Below are 16,434 nucleotides of genomic sequence, written 5' to 3' on the forward strand. Positions count from 1 at the left end.
GTCCCCACTTTCCTCCTCCTCACAGCTCTCCCACCTGATCGGGTGGTGCATCACCGTACCTGTCCCCTGAGGTCTTTCCCTTCCTTTGAATCCCTCAGTTATCAACTCCTACCTTTTGGCTTGATCTCCCTAGAGCCTGCCATATGGCCATAGCTTCCTAATTGTTCTTTACAATCCAGATCCTGAGACTGGCTGGGGCCTCATCTGTCCTTCCAAGTGTCCTCCAGGGAAAACTCATTCCTCGGCTGCATGTGATGGTCCTTTGTGTTTCTTCAGCTAAAAGCTTCCACCGTGACCTTGTCTTTCACATTCCCTCCTCTCTTTTCTAGGAAGGATTCCTTGGTGGGCAGGCATTCCAGAGCTTTGCTTCCTCAAGGGTCCGCACTGACCCTCTGCTGCTGTGTGCTGCTAGTCACTGTGCCCTTGGGTGTGACGTGGCTCCCCCGCTGACCGCGGTGGGCCTCAAGAGCAGGGCCAGGTCTTACGTGTGATTGTATCTTGTTGAGCTTGCGGTGTGGCTGAGTGTCCCCGCTGGGCTAGGTGTGGGCAGGACTGGTGTCTTTTACTCACTTGTCCTCTGCTGTGCCTTTCCTTAGGCAGGCCAGACTCCACTGGAGACTGCTCGCTACCACAATAATCCGGAAGTTGCTCTTCTCCTCACTAAAGCTCCCCAGGTAGGATTTATTGGATTTTCCATTATATGGCTGATGTGGGGCTGCAAAGTTGTTGGGATTCTCTGGTGACCATCTATTAGAGCCAATTCAAACTACCTTAAGTAGGAAATTGATGGGTTCACAATCAGGCAGTGGAAAATGTAGGAATCCGCGTGGGCCCCCAGGATAACTAGAACCAGAGACATAAGTTTCAGTGGCTCATCTTCATACATGGGCATCCTTTCTTCTCCGTGGCTGGATCATGGTCCTTACTGGCTTTGTGGACTGTAACTCCCCAAGTGCTTGGGGAAAAGGTTCTGGTTTAAATGATGCAGAAGAGGATCGTGATTCACGAGTTTGGGGGCAAACGCCCTGAACAAGTAGGACAGGCACGTTAGGAAGACAGCTGTATCCATTTGACTGTGTGGTTGGAAGGGGCCTTTCCCAGAGAAAGGTGGGAGAAAGGGATCCATTGTAGGCAAACAAAGCAGTTAATGTCCACTAGAGGCAGTCAAATATAATGGTGTTCTTTCCTTTTATTGAATATAATGGTATTTGGGGCATCATTTAACTTTAATATCATTTGAGTTGAGATTGAAACTATCTAACACTTAATAATGTATAAGCTGTTCCTCATTTTAGCATTCTGAAATAACGGTTTTTTGTTTCTTCATATTACCTTTCAGACACCTAATTTTCATAATTGTGCCTATAATATACATACCCTTTTGTATCCTGCCCTTTATCTTAATTATAATAGGAAAATGTTCTGCAGTTCACATAATTACTCATATGATGGAAGCCAGTTTGCTTTTTTGTTGCTGTCCAATATTTTGTTATAATAATTTGGATCTAAATGTCCAATATTAAGGAAATGGTTTACTTCCTGATTAGAGGTACTCTGTTACATTACAGCAAAAATAGATTCGTTTTCAATCTTAATATGCCTGATGCTGTAAGTAGGTAAAGTCTCAGAGAGCCAGAGGAAAATTCTAGATAGGACCCTGCTGTACCCGACTCCCATCAGCCCAGAGGTCTATGTGGCCTTTATTTCAATTTTTTGTTTTAATTTAAAGATTTTTATTTATTTATTTGACAGAGAGACAGCAAGAGAGGGAAAAAGCAGGGGAAGTGGGGAAGGGATAAGCTGGCTTCCCGCCGGGCAGGGAGCCTGATTCCGGTCATGATCCCAGGACCATGGGATCATGAACCGAGCCCAAGGCAAATGTTTAACGTCTGAGCCACCCAGGCACCTCTCATTTACGTTTTTAAAACCTACCTGATATAATTAGCAGTATCTGGAAGAGGTGAAGATTTTTGCCTTTTGAAAACTGGTCAGCCTGTTGCCCATGGAGTGGGTCCTCAGTGGTGTCTGGAAGTCTCTGGAGCCCCTGACAGGAACAAGTCAAGTGGTGCTTTGGAAAAAGTTTCCACCTTTTTCCAACTATTGCAAATGAATCATCAACGGAATCACATCCATGAATCCTGATAGAAAAATATTGGTCTCTTACAGATCAGAAAGTAAGGGATGCTATCATAAAGGTCAGAATCCATCTCTGTTACATGGCATTTCAGCATTTGACAGTTCGGACAGCCACCTCTGTTCTTAGCTGTATGATGATCATCAAACTTTGTGGCGTGGAGTATCCCCAAGGCACACAGACTTACAGGCCTCTAACTCTACCTGCCTTTTGTCTTCCAGATCTCAGGGATCTGAGTTCACAGAGAAAAAACTTTACTGTGGACCTTTTTCCTATGTAATTCTCCTTTAGTGTTTCCATTAAAAGCAAACAAAAAAATCTTCAGTTTTTCCACACGCACTTGAATAGCAAACAGGATGACATTTTATGGAAGTTTTTTACGTGATTATATATGCTAAACTCTATTCTCAACACGAAGAAGGAACTTTCGAATATGCATAAAATTATACACAGGCTGTTCTTCTGTTCTGAGGTGATAGAACTAGCCTTCCTCTGTGTGAAACAGGAAATTCCTTGCCTTGGCACCTTAGTTGACCATGGATTTCAATGGCTGTCCTTCGAGGTTACTTTGTAAAGATCCATATACTCTGATTTCTGTGAACTGGAAAAGATTGATGACATTCCATTTGGTAGACGATATGGCTCGCTGAGAAAGGCTGTAAGCCATGCAAAGTTATTTTCACTGGCTAATAATACGGTCTATGGAGGGAATTATTCTGGTGATTTGGGTGACCTGTGAGTATCCCTTCTCAGTTTAGATTGATACTGTTCACAAATGCTTCTGAAAGTGAATTTTGGATGGATGCTGGGCTGTTCTGGCAGACCATAAGCTGAATGAGCGATGGGCGCTAGTGACTTCGCATCAGACTAGACTTCCTAGTAAGTCTGAATTTAGCTGAAGAAAGGGCTTAGGACAGTGGCTCTCAGACCTTTTGGTCCAGGGACACAATGTTCTAGAGGCCCATAAAGAGCTGTGCTTATGTCTGTTAATAGTTACCGTAATTGAAATTCAACTTGCGAAGTGTTTTTAAATAATAAACATTTTTAACTCTGTTACCACAAAAGGAAGTGGATTTTCTGAAAAATAACTTTATCAAAACAAGTTGTGTGAGGAGAGTAAGTAAGTAGCAGTATAGCAGTATTTTTCATTTCTGCAAATCTCCATACTGTTCTCCTAAAAAGATGGGAGGGCCCTCCTTTACTTGCGCATGTGATCCATTGGCGTATCGTGTGCAGCTTCTGGTAAACACTGCTATACACTCAGTGTGAGAGAGAAGGCGGCGACATTGTGGTACTATCATGAAGGTAATTTTAACCTTGTGGACCCAGGGTTCCAGGTCATTTTCAGAGCTGTTGGCTTCAGGGATGAAAATACAATTTAAAAATCTGGTTCAGCCACAGGCAGATATTGTCCAGAATTCTCCATTTAGGTGTCTCCTGCTGCTCGTAGAGGTTCTTTTTGTCCCATAATAGTGTCACTTGAATTTAATGAACACGAAGTTGAACATTGAGCTGAAAACTACGCTGAACTATTTACATATGAAGACCAACTGTTTCTTTGCAGAAAAATTTTGAGACCTTGAAAAAGTGTTTGCACTTCCTAGACCCCTTAGTCAAAGTGGGTTGGGTGCCTCTTGAACTGGGAGCAAGAGGCTGGGGGAAGGGTATGGAGCTGAGCCAGAGACTGAGGTTTCTGCCAGCTCAAAGATCTGTACCCTTGTTAAACTTCCTCTGTCAATCAAGGTACTCTAGGGACTGGGGCAGGAAGAAGAAACCTAACAGTGACTGACGGTCCAGTGTGTGCTAGCTGGCTGCTTGTCTTGGTTAATTCTACTAACTCCCCATATTTATACTGGGGAATGCAGAGAGGGCAAAGAACTTGCCCAAAGATTTTACAGCCAGCTGCTGCTGGGTTCCAAAATCAGGCCGTCAGACCGCATGTCTACCTGCCCGTGTCCATTCCACCTTCCCGCACTCGAAGGGGCAGACCAAATGCTTCCTTCTGAGGAGGAGATTCCTATCCCGTGGTTGGTACCGTGGTTCACAGATGCACCTCAGTGTTTGACTCACACTCCCAATGCCTTGACTACAGTTAGATCGAGAGAAAATCTGATGGGCTAGTTCAGGTCCCGTGTACCAAGAGAGTGAGCTTGTGCCTGGCCCGGGGCTGCCATGTTCTACCACTCTGGGGGATGCCATGCCTGTCCTAGTCTCTCTGAGCGGTGGTCCCTGGAGTTCAGCGTGCACAGCCTGCATATGCCTATATGGTGGCCGTTGTTCTTGTCCTAGACCTGAAGCTCCTGGAAATCAGGGATAAAGGGCTCCTCCTCTCTGGGTCTTTAGAGAGCCTGGCACGGGACCTTGGGAGCCTAGCAGACAGTCTGGAAATGCTTGTGGACGTGAACGCCGGGTCTCCCACCAGGCTGGAAGCTGCATTAGATCAGAGCACCGGGTCCAAGGACGAGTCCATCATGCTGACGCTGCGCACCAGGGGTTTGTAACGATGCCTCTTGCCTCCTTCAGGTCTTGCGCTTCAGTCGTGGGCGAAGCCTGAGGAAAAAGAGAGAGAGGCTCAAGGAAGAGCGGAGAGCTCAGTCTGTGCCAAGAGATGAGGTGGCACAAAGCAAGGTGGGGGGTAGCCCTCCTGCGCCTCCCCAACTTCACCCCCTCCCAGAGGGTGGGAGACTCACGCGGCTTCTGGGCTTGTGGGGCAGCGGCCACGCCCTCTGTCTCTCCTTTCCACTGCTTCTTCAAACTGCTGTCGGTGCTTTCTCTTCGGCTCCCTGTCCTCCACTCCTCCAAGGGTTCAGATCGTGTGTCGCCTGCCGGTCTTTTCCAGCCCCCTGTATCTATGGCCCTGTCACCACCATGTGGACAGCTCCGCCTTGGACACTGTGCCCTTAATCGTATAGGGCAGTGGCTGGCAAAGCGTGATGTCCACTGTATCATCTGGGACCTTGTTAAAAGTGCAGAAGCCCTGGATCAGATGCTCTGGGAGGGGCCCGGCAAGCTGGGTTGGAACAAGCCCTGCGGGTGACTCTGATGCAGACTCAAGTTTGACACCCGCTGGCCTAGGGTGCTTCCTTCCTTTCTGCTTAGGGAGTGGACTGAGGCTATGGTTGCCCATGTGATTCCTCTGTGAGACTTGAGAAGAAGACACCCCCTGGGCGCCCCAGCCCCGCTCGGGTCACATACGGTAAAGAGTGCCCGAGCTGGATTTCAGATCCCTCTGCCAGGTGCCCTCATACAGGGACAGCCGGCACGACTAGGCACCATAGCTGTGGAATGCACCGTGCCTTGCCGATCTCCCAGAACAAGAAAGGCTAGGATATAAAGACAACTTTTGGCCCATAAAATTTTATACTAAGTCCTCATTATTCCATTTTAAAATCTTATCCATTTCCAGGTTTAAGGCGGTGTAACTCTGATTAAGTTCCTGTAGGTGTATTGTATATATTAATTGGTAAGAGTTCTATAAGGAGTGGAAATGTGATTTTTTTTGTTGTTGTTTTAGAGGTTTCTCATACTCCGTTATGAATTGTGAGGTCCAAGTTCAGAGAATGAATGGTATTTTTGTTGTTGCTGTGGTTGTTGAAATGCAAAAATAAAAAATAAAAAATCTCTAATGCTGAGGTGTTTGTGGTAGGTTCCTGAAGCTCTAGAATATAGAATTAGACCCAAGACTGTTTGGTTTGGCCCCTAATAAAGGCAAAGTCAAATACTCGAGTGACTGGGAAAATGGAACACGGTCAGTGTCGGCCAGCAGGCAGTGTTCCCTATTTGTCATCGGCTCAGAGTCCCCTGGGTCCCTTAGTGGATGCCGTCTTGCAACCAGAATTTTACACCATTACAGAAAAAGGCAGAGGGGGGCAATTAGAACTGGTTTCTGGGCTTTTTTTCTTTCCTCTGTAGGGAAGTGTCTCAGCAGGAGACACCCCCAGCAGCGAACATGCTGTACCCAGAAAAGAAGAGGCCAGAGAAGATTTCCTGTCTGCCTCCCCAGAGCCCAGAGCAAAGGACAATCGGCAGAGAAAGTCAAGGCCCAAGGTCAGGAGGCCCATGAAAACAGCCAGGGGAGGGATGGGAGATGGGTTGGCAGAGGGCCCCAGGGTAGCGTCATGCCCAGTAGCTAAAAACGCCGCTTTGCTTGGCTTGCTGGTTGGGAGCCAGAGCACAAAAGTGAAATCTGGCCAACTTCAAACACAAGGTTAGTGGGCTGGTTGATTTCTTTTGACATGGGGTGCTTAGAGAGGAATGCCATGAGACAAAGCAAGCCAGGTTCTTCGGTCAGAGGTGGGTGAGGTGGGCCTGGTGCACTGGGCATCAGTCCTGCAGATGTCCCAGTGCTCAGGGGTACTGTCTCTTCCTCTCCCACAGGTGTCCGCGTTTTCTGACCCCACCCCACCAGCAGACCAGCAGCCTGGACACCAGAAGAGTGCGCATGCCCATAATCATCCTAGAAAGAGGCCCCGGCACCGATGCTCCCCCCCACCCCCTCCCCATGAGTTCAGAGCCTACCAGCTCTACACGCTGTACCGGGGCAAGGACGGGAAAGTGATGCAGGTACACGATGAGCCCCGTCCAGACCTGGGACCCTCGGCCTTAAGCAAGGCTGTGTGTTTATTACTATTCCTGGGGACTAATACCCATTTTCAGTGTTGACTTAAGGCATGAGCTCTGAAGATAAACCAGGTGGCCCTCCTGACCTAAACTGCAGGTGCGCCCCCTCGCTGAGGCCCAGGCACAGAGGGGCAGTCACACGGCTTTCTGCACCATCCTTAGGGGACTGGATCATTTTGAGGCCCCAGAGTAGATAAAAGCAGCAAGGATTGGTACTCTGTGAAACTTCCTAATGCCTGTTGGTCTCAAGGCTTGGCCCACTGGACATCCCAGAGTTATGCCAGGAATCCGTCGGCCCCCTCCATCATCCGTATCCCCCTGGCATACTGACTGGCGCTGGATGGGGACTCAAAACCAATTTGTGGAAGGAACTGTGGAAGGATTGATTTCTTTGCTGTTCCCCTGTCAGGCACCGATCAATGGTTGTCGATGTGAACCCCTAATCAACAAGCTGGAGAACCAGCTGGAGGCAGCTGTGGAGGAGATCAGAGCAGAGCTGGGGTCCGTGCAGGATAAAATGAACACAAAGCTGGGACACATGGAGGGCAAGACCCAGCACCAGGTCAGTGAGTTGCCGGAACTCTTCATGTCCCGCTGCCCGGACAGGAAATGGAAATCAGAAAGAGCCCTCCAGCATCCTTCTGTTCTGCAGCCTCTGCCCTGAGCATTTCAGCTGGGCTGTCAGGAAGAGTTCTGGTTTCTTTCAAGCCCATTTATTCAGATTTTTAAAAATCTTTTTTAAAAATTTAAGTTCAGTTAATTAACATATATTGTTGGTTTCAGAGGTATTGGTCTGTGATTCATCAGTCTTATATGATACCCAGTGCTCATTACTTCACGTGCCCTCCTTAATGTCCATCAGCCAGTTACCCTAGCCCCCACCCCATTCCCCTCCAGCCACACAGTTTGTTTCCTGTGATTGAGTCTCTTACGGTTTGTCTCCTTCTCTGGTTTCATCTTTTATTCTTCTCTCTTGTCCCCCACAGTCCTCTATTTCGTCCCTTAAATTCCACATATGAGTGAGATCGTATGATAACTGTCTTTCTCTGATTGACTAATTTAACTCAGCATAATACCCTCTAGTTCATCGATGTCACTGCAATGCAATGATGTCACTTGATGATTCTGGCTAAAGTTTATTAATTTTCTTTTCAAAGAAGCAGCTCTTGGTTTCACTGATCTTTTCTGTTGTTTTTATTTAGTTTCTGATTCATTTATTTCTCTCTGACATTCTTTTTTTCCGACTTCGGGCTTTTTCATCTTATAGTTCCTTTAGGTGTAAGATTAGTTTTTTTTGTTTGAGATTTTGTTTGTTTCTTGAGGTAGGCCCATATTACCTAAATTTCCCTCTGAGAACTCCTTTTGCTGTGTCCCAAAGATTTTGAACTATTGTTTTTATTTTCATTTGTCTCCATATATATTTTTTTTTAAGTTTTGTTTTGTTTTGTTTTTTAGTTTTTATAGTTTGATTTCTTCGTTGATCCATTGGTTGTTTAATAGCATGTTGTTTAAACCATGTGTTTTTGGTTTTTCCATATTTTTCTTGCAGTTGATTTCTAGTTTCATACTTTATGGTCAGAAAAGGTGCTTCATATGATTTTAGTCATTTTACATTTATTGAGATTTGTTTTAACACATGATCTATCCTGAAGAATGTTCCATGTGCACTTGAATGTGTATTTTGTTGTTTTTGGATAAAATGTTCTATAAATATCTGTTAAGTCCAAATGGTCTAATGTGTGGTTCAAAGACAATTTCCTGGGCACCTGGGTGGCTCAGTTTGTTGAGCCTCTGCCTTCAGCTGAGGTCATGATCCCAGGATCCTGGGATCAAGTCCCGCATCAGGCTCTCTGCTCAGGTGGGAGCCTGCTGCTCTCTCTGCCTGCCACTCCCTCTGCGTGTGTGCATGTGTGTGCTCTCTCTTGCACACTCTCTATCAAATAAATAGAATCTTTAAAAAAAAAATAGCTTCTTGGGCGCCTGGGTGGCTCAGTTGGTTAAGCGACTGCCTTCGGCTCAGGTCATGATCCTGGAGTCCCGGGATCGAGTCCCACATCAGGCTCCCAGCTCCATGGGGAGTCTGCTTCTCCCTCTGACCTTCTCCTCGCTCATGCTCTCTCTCACTGTCTCTCTCTCAAATAAATAAATAAAATGTTTAAAAAAAAATAGCTTCTTTATTTTCTATCTGAATGACTTATCCACTGATGTAAGTGGGAAGTTAAAGTCTCCTGGTATTATTGTATTACTATCAATTTCTCCCTTTATGTCTCCTAATATTTGCTTTATGTATTTAGGTGCTTTGATGTTGGGTGTGTATGTATTTATAATCATTAGAATTCTCTTGTTGGATTGATCTCTTTAACATTATGTAAAGCCCTTCTTTTTCTCTTGTTCAATCTTTTTTTGTTTTTTGTTTTAAGATTTTATGTATTTATTTGAGAGAGAGACAGTGAGAGAGAGCATGAGAGGGGAGAAGGTCAGAGGGAGAAGCAGACTCCCCGTGGAGCTTGGAGTCTGATGTGGGACCTGATCCTAGGACTCCAGGATCATGACCTGAGCCGAAGGCAGTTGTTTAACCAACTGAGCCACCCAGGTGCCCCAGTCTTTGTTTTAAAGTCAGTTTCTTATGATATAAGCATTGCTACCCTGGCTACCTTCTCCCCACTCCCCATCTGTTTGCATGGACTATCTTCTATCCCTTCACTCTTAGTCTGTGTGTGCCTTTAAGTCTGAAGTAAGTATCTTTTGGCAGCAAATAGATGGGTCTTATTTTTTTAATCCATTCAGTCACCCCTTATCTTTTGACTGGATCATTTAATATTTTACATTTAATTAATAATTAAATTTTTATAATTAATAATATAATTAACAATTATATATAATTGATAATTATAATTAATAATTTACATTTAATTATTGATAGGTATGTACCTATTGCCATTTTACTGTTTTCTTGTTGTTTCATAGTTCTCTGTTCCTCTCTTGCTCTGTTTCCTTGATTGGTGAATTTCTTTAATGTTCTGCTTCACTTTCTTGTATGTGTGTGTGTGTATCCTAGGTTTGGGGTTTGTGTTTACCATGAGATTCCTATATAATATCCTAGGTATATAGAAGTCTATGTTAAATTGATGGTCACTTTGGGAGCCTGGGTGGCTCAGTCAGTTATTTGACCAACTCTCTTGATTTTTGGCTTGGGTCGTGATCTCAGAGTCATGAGATCAAGTCCCACATTGGGCTCTGCACCAGGCATGGAGCACAGTTGAGCTTCTCTCTCTCCCTCTCCTTCCGCCCCACCTCTCCCCACTGCCACCCTCTGCTCATGTGCACATGCCTGTTCTCTTTCAAAAAAAAAAAAAAAAAAAGTCACTTAAGTTTGAATACATTCAAAAAGAACTTCATTTTTACTGACCACCCCCCATGGTTTTTATATGTTATTTTGTTTCTTTTTCTTTTGAGTTTCCCTAACTAAATTTAAAGATACACTTTCACTTCTTTTGTCCCTTAACCTTCATACTAGTTTTATAAGTGATTGCTTTACTACTTTACTGTATGTTGCTTTTACTCATCAATTTTTTGTCATAATTTTCTAATTATTGCCTTTTTACTACTTAAAAAGAAATCTCTTTAAAAGGTCTTGTAAGATTGGGGCACCTGGGTTAAGCGTCTGTCTTCAACTCCGGTCATGATCCCGGAGTCCTGGGATCGAGCCCCATGTCAGGCTCCCTGCTCAGTGGGGAGTCTGCTTCTCCCTCTCCCTCCACCCTTCCCTTGGCTCCTGTTCGCATGTGCTTTTTTGCTCACTCACTCTCTCAAACAAATGAAATCTTTAATACATTTTCTTGTAAGGCTATTTTAATGGTGACAAAGTCTTTTAACTTCTGTTTGGGAAAGTCTTTATCTCTCTTTGGATTCTGAAGAATAAATATTCTTCTGGGCCGAATATTATCCGTTGTAGGTTTTTTTGTTTCAGGACTTTGAATATATCCTGTCACTTCCTTTGGCCTCAGAGTTTCTGAAAAATCCGCTGATAGCCTTATGGGCATTTCCTTAAATGTTATTACTTTTCTTTTGCTGCTTTTGAAATTCTCTTTATTTTTTGACATTTTAATTATGTGTCATGGTGTGTATCTCCTTTGGGTTCCTTTGTTTAGAACTCTCTGTGCTTCCTGAACCTGGGGTTTCCCTTCCCCAGCTCAGGGAAGTTTCTAGCTATCTCAGAATTCATTTTTCTTCTTGTTCAGTCTGGGTGCTTTCCATTGCCTCATCCCCCAGATTCCAGATCCATTCTTCTTCATCCCCTGGTCTGTTGGTTCCTTCTATTATATTTTTCCTTCTAGTTACTATATTCTTCATCTCTGATTGCTTCTTTTTACGTTTTCTGTCTCTTTATTGAAGTTCTGAGTTCATCCCCTTCTGTGCAACTGGTGAGCATCTTTAAGACCATTATGTTGAACCTCATCACTAGGATTGGTTACCTCTGTTTTGCTTAGTTCTTTTTCTTGCTTTTTTGTCTTGTTCTTTTGTTTGAAGCCTATTCCTCTGTCTCCTCATTTGCTTGACTTTCTGCTTTTTTTCTATGAATGAGGCAGAACAGCTGCTTCTCCTAAACTTGAAGGAATGCTCTTATGTGTGGTCATTCCCTATGTAGAGGGTGTGTGCTTGGGGACTTTGGCTGGCTGGCACAACTGTGGCTGGTGTGGGCGGTGGGGGGGGTCCCCAGGATCTTTGCATTGGGGCTGTCTTAGTGGAATGTCCTGAACTAAAGTGAGTGCAGATTGGGGCAGTCCCGGGGCCCTCTGCGCCAGAGACCCCACGCAGGTGAGCGGAAGCCAAAGCGGGTACGAGGTGATGTGTTCCAGGGTGCCCTTCACGGGATGCACCCTACCACATCATCTGTGTGTGCCTTTAAGCATCTGGAGCCAAGGGGAACTCAGGCCAGGATGACTCAGGACGCTGTGTTTAGTGTGCCCTGGCAAGTCATTTGGAGTTGGAGCATGTGGGCCTGGAGTGTTCAAGGTACTTTGAGCCTGTGTCACCTTGGCCAAACAGCTGGAACTGTCGTGAGCACTGCACCGTGCTGGGGCTGCCTTGGTGGGACAGATCGGGCTGCGGAGGGTTAGGGCAGGGCTCATTGAGGTGGCAGGATGGCGGGGGTTCCCAGGCCCTGCTCCCTTCTGCGATATCAAGGTGGAGGAGGAACACAGACTCTGGTGCTTGCCAGCCCTTCTGACCCAGAGAGTGTTCCAGTGGCTGCCCTGACATTTGGCAGGTTCTGGTTCCTTTGTATTCTCGCTGCCCTTTTAAATCCTGGCTTTTTTTTCTGTGCACCAGGGCAGACAAATCTTCCCACCTTCCCTCAGTACTGTCTCCACTACAGTTCAGTGTTGGGGCGGGGGGTTCCCTCTGTTACCGTGTCTCTGTCTCCCTTGCTGTTCTCTGTATGGTCTATCTTCTGTGGTGCAGAAACTACTCCGTCATCCCCCAGGGCATCGGGAGGAATTGCTCTATAAATAGGTGTAGATTTGGTGTGTCTGTGGAGGAGACGACAGGGTCTTACTGCCTCACCATCTTGGACCATCTTTAAGCTTATGTTTAAATTTGGTAATGTCCTAGTCGTCTTGGGTTTTGGTGTGCTAATTAATGGCAATGTACTCTTCCGCGTATGGAGTGGAACATGTAATTCAGTTTTGTCTATTACGTGTTTGTTTCCCACGTCCAGTATAGTTAACAGTGCTCTGTTTCAGGTGTGCAGTGTGGTGATTCAGCAATTCCACACATCACCCAGGGCTCGTCCCATGAAGTTCATTCCTTAATCCCCATCACCACTTTCGCCCAAACACCCACACACCTCCCTAAGTTACACCTTAGGTTACCTTAGTACTAGGTCTGCATTGGCCCAAGTTGTGGACTTACTGTGGGTTCAGTCTCCTCAACCCCTTAGGACTTTAACAAATGAGAAAAAGAAGCCTTGACTACACAGAAATGGGCTGTGGTGAATGGTGAAAGGGATGGTGAAAACCTAGAGTCTGATGAAGACTAGATGAAACCTTAAGTTAGGTCACCTTAAGTTCTATATTTTTGCTATCAGCTTTTTTCATCTGATTTTATATCCTGAGCACTTTCCCATGTCCTTTGCTTCATAATATTCCAGCATATTTTTTATTAGATTTTGAAGTTGCTTATAGTTTTCACTCTTATAAATAATGCTCTGATGAACATTTATGTGGGTAAATGTTTGCTTTTCAAGTTGTTTGCTCAGATTTAGGATAATTGGGTCCAGAGTTAAGAATATGTTTGGGGCGCCTGGGCAGCTCAGTCGTTAAGCGTCTGCCTTTGGCTCCGGTCATGATCCGGGGGTCCTAGGATCGAGCCCAACATCAGGCTCCCTGCTCGGTGGGAAGCCTGCTTCTCCCTCTCCCACTCCCCTGCTTGTGTTCCCTCTCTCGCTGTGTCTCTGTCAAATAAATAAAATCTCAAAAAAAAAAAAAAAAAAAGAATATGTTTAAGGCTCTTGACAAATATTAGTAATCTACTTAACAGAAAAGTTGTGTGAATTTATATCCAACAGGCCGGGTAAGGATATAAATTGAGTCTCCGTCTTGAACTTTTGCAGTCATTAATATTACCATTTTTGAAGCTTTTGCTGAACTGATTAAGAATATTGTTTAATTCTGGTTTCCTTGTTTGTTGGTGAGGTAGAGCATTTTAGGTTCATCTGCTATTTGGACTTCATGGAAAGCCCCTTCAAGAAGTCTTCTCCTAGTGCCATAATATCTTAGTTAAGACTGTCTTATAAATAAAACCCCCTTCAGCCAGCCTAAGCCTAGAGAGGAGTGTATTCGATAAATGCTGGATCTTCTCAAGGACCTCACTTCATTTCAAGGAGGGTGACAGACGGGGGTGTAGACTCTTCGTCCTAATTCCTGATCACAGTAAAAAAAGGACTCTGGGGCGGCCTGAGTCCTTCGCAGGCATCAGTCAGCCGTGCCCTGGGGCTAAGTTAGAGCAACTCCGTGACTGGGATAAGGAGGGAGGGGAGTCGGCCAATCTGAGGAGACCGGAGAGCGGCTCACAGGAAGACAGGAGGGCTGAAGGAACCAAACAGAAGGTGCTCACCACATCTCCAGACCTGCTGCTGCTCTTTTAGTTTTTTGAGCTTCCTGTGTGTCCCTGACCGGAGACGAGCCCAGCCGCGAGCCCCTGTGGGCTGGCCCCTGCCGACAAGTTTCCTCTCCCTTGTTCGGGCCTTGTCTGAGCAGCGGAAGTTTGGCTCTCCTGGGTGTTAGGGCCCTGCAGGGAAATGTCCTGATGTTGGGGAGAGCCAGGAGGGTGCGACTGAAAGGGGACAATCATTTGTTCTCTGACGCAAGCCCTTTAAGCTCCTTCCCCATCCTTCTTCACGCTTGCTTTGGTTTCTCTCAGGGAAGCCCCAGGGCGCTTGTTCATAGGACACTGGGTAAAAGCGCTGAGCTTCATTCGCCGCCTCACAGGCAGCCGCTGGCGCTTCGGGTCGGGTGTTAAGAACTAATTGGAAGGGTACAGCTGCAGTCTTTTATTTTATTTTTAAGATTTTGTTTATTTATTTGACAGAGATCACAAGTAGGCAGAGAGAGAGGAGGAAGGGAAGCAGGCTCCCCGCTGAGCAGAGAGCCCGATGTGGGGCTCGATCCCAGGACCCTGGGATCATGACCTGAGCCGAAGGCAGAGGCTTTAACCCACGGAGCCACCCAGGCACCCCCAGCTGCAGTCTTTTAGAAATAGTTTTTCATTTCAATAATAGTCTTGGAAATAATGTTCTGAAACCTATAAAAATTCTATGTACAAGGTCTGTTGGCTTAAATTTAAATTTACTGTGTGTTCAGTCTCTTCAGCCCCTTAGGACTTTAATAAATGAGAAAAAGTAGCCTTGACTATACAGAAACAGGCTCAGGGATGGTGAAAACCTGGAGTCTGATGGAGACTAGATGAAACAAGGGTAGAAGAGAAGTTGAGGTTTGCTTCTATTCTCTCTGGCCCCTGCTCAGTCTCCCAGAGCCCCGTCTCAGGAGTTAAGAGACCGGGACCCATCCTTAGATCGTCTCAGTCCTACGCTGTCTGCCCGTTGAATCCTAGATGCGTGTTTTGGACAAGCTGATGGTGGAGCGGCTCTCAGCGGAGAGAACCGAGTGCCTGAACCGCCTGCAGCAGCACTCCGACACCGAGAAGCACGAGGGAGAGAAACGACAGGTGAAAACCGGGATCTGTCCTAGGCTGGGTATTTACCCCTCCTCTCCACTGAGTTAAGACCATCACTGGAAACCCAGAGGCCAGGAGCCCATGAAAGCATTTGTAATGTGTAACATATCCTCTTTACAATGTCCTTTTATTCATTTATATAATGAATAGAAAAGAACATGTAGTTCAGTCCTTTTGTTGCCGAATATTCTGGCAATAGGTGGAGACTAAACCGTTCACAGAATATGCTGGGGAAGCTGTGGTCTCTGCTTTGAATCACTTCTGTGTACTGTGCGTCTGTTGGGCATTGCTCTGTTGCTGAGCGAGGCCTGGTTCCTGCCCTTGGGGAGTTTGTCTCCCTAAGACAACATAAACTGAGTCCTTGTTGAGTGTGTGTGAGTTCATGCTCCTAAGCAGCCAGATACTCTTGATTTGTAGGATTTGGGAAGCTTTGGGTGTTAAAGGTGTCTCCTGCCCTAAGCCACTCAGATTGTAGAAACTGTCCGGTTTGGTGCTGGGCGAAGCTTGGTCTGCAGAGGGCAGCAGAGAAGGCTGTGTGGCTTGTGGCAGGGAGGGAGGTAACACAGCTTTTAGGCGGGTCAAGACGGGTCAAGATGATGCTCTGAACTATCATAACTGAAGAGTCCACTCTTGATGCTTTCCTTCATAAACCACATGTGCAACTCACCCGATCATTTGTGTGGGTTTGTGTGTGTGTGTTTTGTTTTCTTAGATGTCACTGGTGGATGAATTAAAAACCTGGTGCATGTTAAAGATTCAGAATCTGGAGCTGAAGCTTTCTGGGGATTCTAGGGCCTCTAGGACCAAATCCACACCATCTACTTGCGAGTCCTCTACAGGTAACGCGTGTGCAGAGAGCACCATTCCACCCAAAGGTGGTAAAACCCCCGAGATTGTTCTCTGCTGTATCCAAAGGCAGCCCCTAGGATAGGGCTGTGGAAAACACCAGATTGTAAATTCTATAGGGCTAAGGACATACGTTGCTTACTGCTGTATGTCCAGTTGCTATACAGTAGGAAAGTACTCCTATTTAAGTACTCAGACATATCTAAATGAAGGAGTAAAAGAATTGTTGACTGGTGATGACAGTGTTTCAGGTACAGCGTTGATGGTGTCAGAGTAGGTCCCAAAGATGAAGAGTGAGGAATGAACATCTGTCTCCTTGGCAGGGCTCTTGCCCTGGCCCTTGGGCTACTTTCTCCTTTCTTCTCCCTGATCAGCCTTTGACCTTTGTCCAACTATGTAAAGCCTCCGTGAGCAGCAGTTCCTATATTGAGGCTGCCCCAAGGTGCTAGACAGAGACATCTTTCAAGCAAAGTGTCTTCTCATTAGCCACAGTGCTTTTACTCAGTGATAATTTTGAGGACACTTAGAGCCTTTGTAATGAGGCCTCTGTGAGGAATTCTGATATGTCAAACATATTATGTTATTATAGACCATTTCTG

The 16,434-nt window shown here is 45.7% G+C and overlaps 1 protein-coding gene across 13 annotated transcripts in view; it reads left to right on the plus strand.

The window, feature by feature from the left end:
* ANKRD6 (ankyrin repeat domain 6) overlaps positions 1 to 16,434 on the plus strand; it is a 186,918-nt gene that overhangs the window by 168,710 nt on the left and 1,774 nt on the right. For 11 of the 13 annotated variants that reach the window (XM_047734453.1, XM_047734458.1, XM_047734455.1 and 8 more), the window contains 7 exons: positions 597 to 674; positions 4,658 to 4,762; positions 6,047 to 6,181; positions 6,512 to 6,697; positions 7,164 to 7,316; positions 14,867 to 14,980; positions 15,702 to 15,828. In XM_047734453.1, the coding sequence (XP_047590409.1) occupies positions 597 to 674; positions 4,658 to 4,762; positions 6,047 to 6,181; positions 6,512 to 6,697; positions 7,164 to 7,316; positions 14,867 to 14,980; positions 15,702 to 15,828 (898 nt within the window). The remainder of the gene's footprint in view (positions 1 to 596; positions 675 to 4,657; positions 4,763 to 6,046; positions 6,182 to 6,511; positions 6,698 to 7,163; positions 7,317 to 14,866; positions 14,981 to 15,701; positions 15,829 to 16,434) is intronic. The other 2 variants (XM_047734462.1, XM_047734461.1) reach the window with 1 other exon arrangement.

The sequence above is a fragment of the Lutra lutra genome, chromosome 6, assembly GCF_902655055.1.
Source record: "Lutra lutra chromosome 6, mLutLut1.2, whole genome shotgun sequence".
NCBI lineage: Eukaryota > Metazoa > Chordata > Mammalia > Carnivora > Mustelidae > Lutra > Lutra lutra.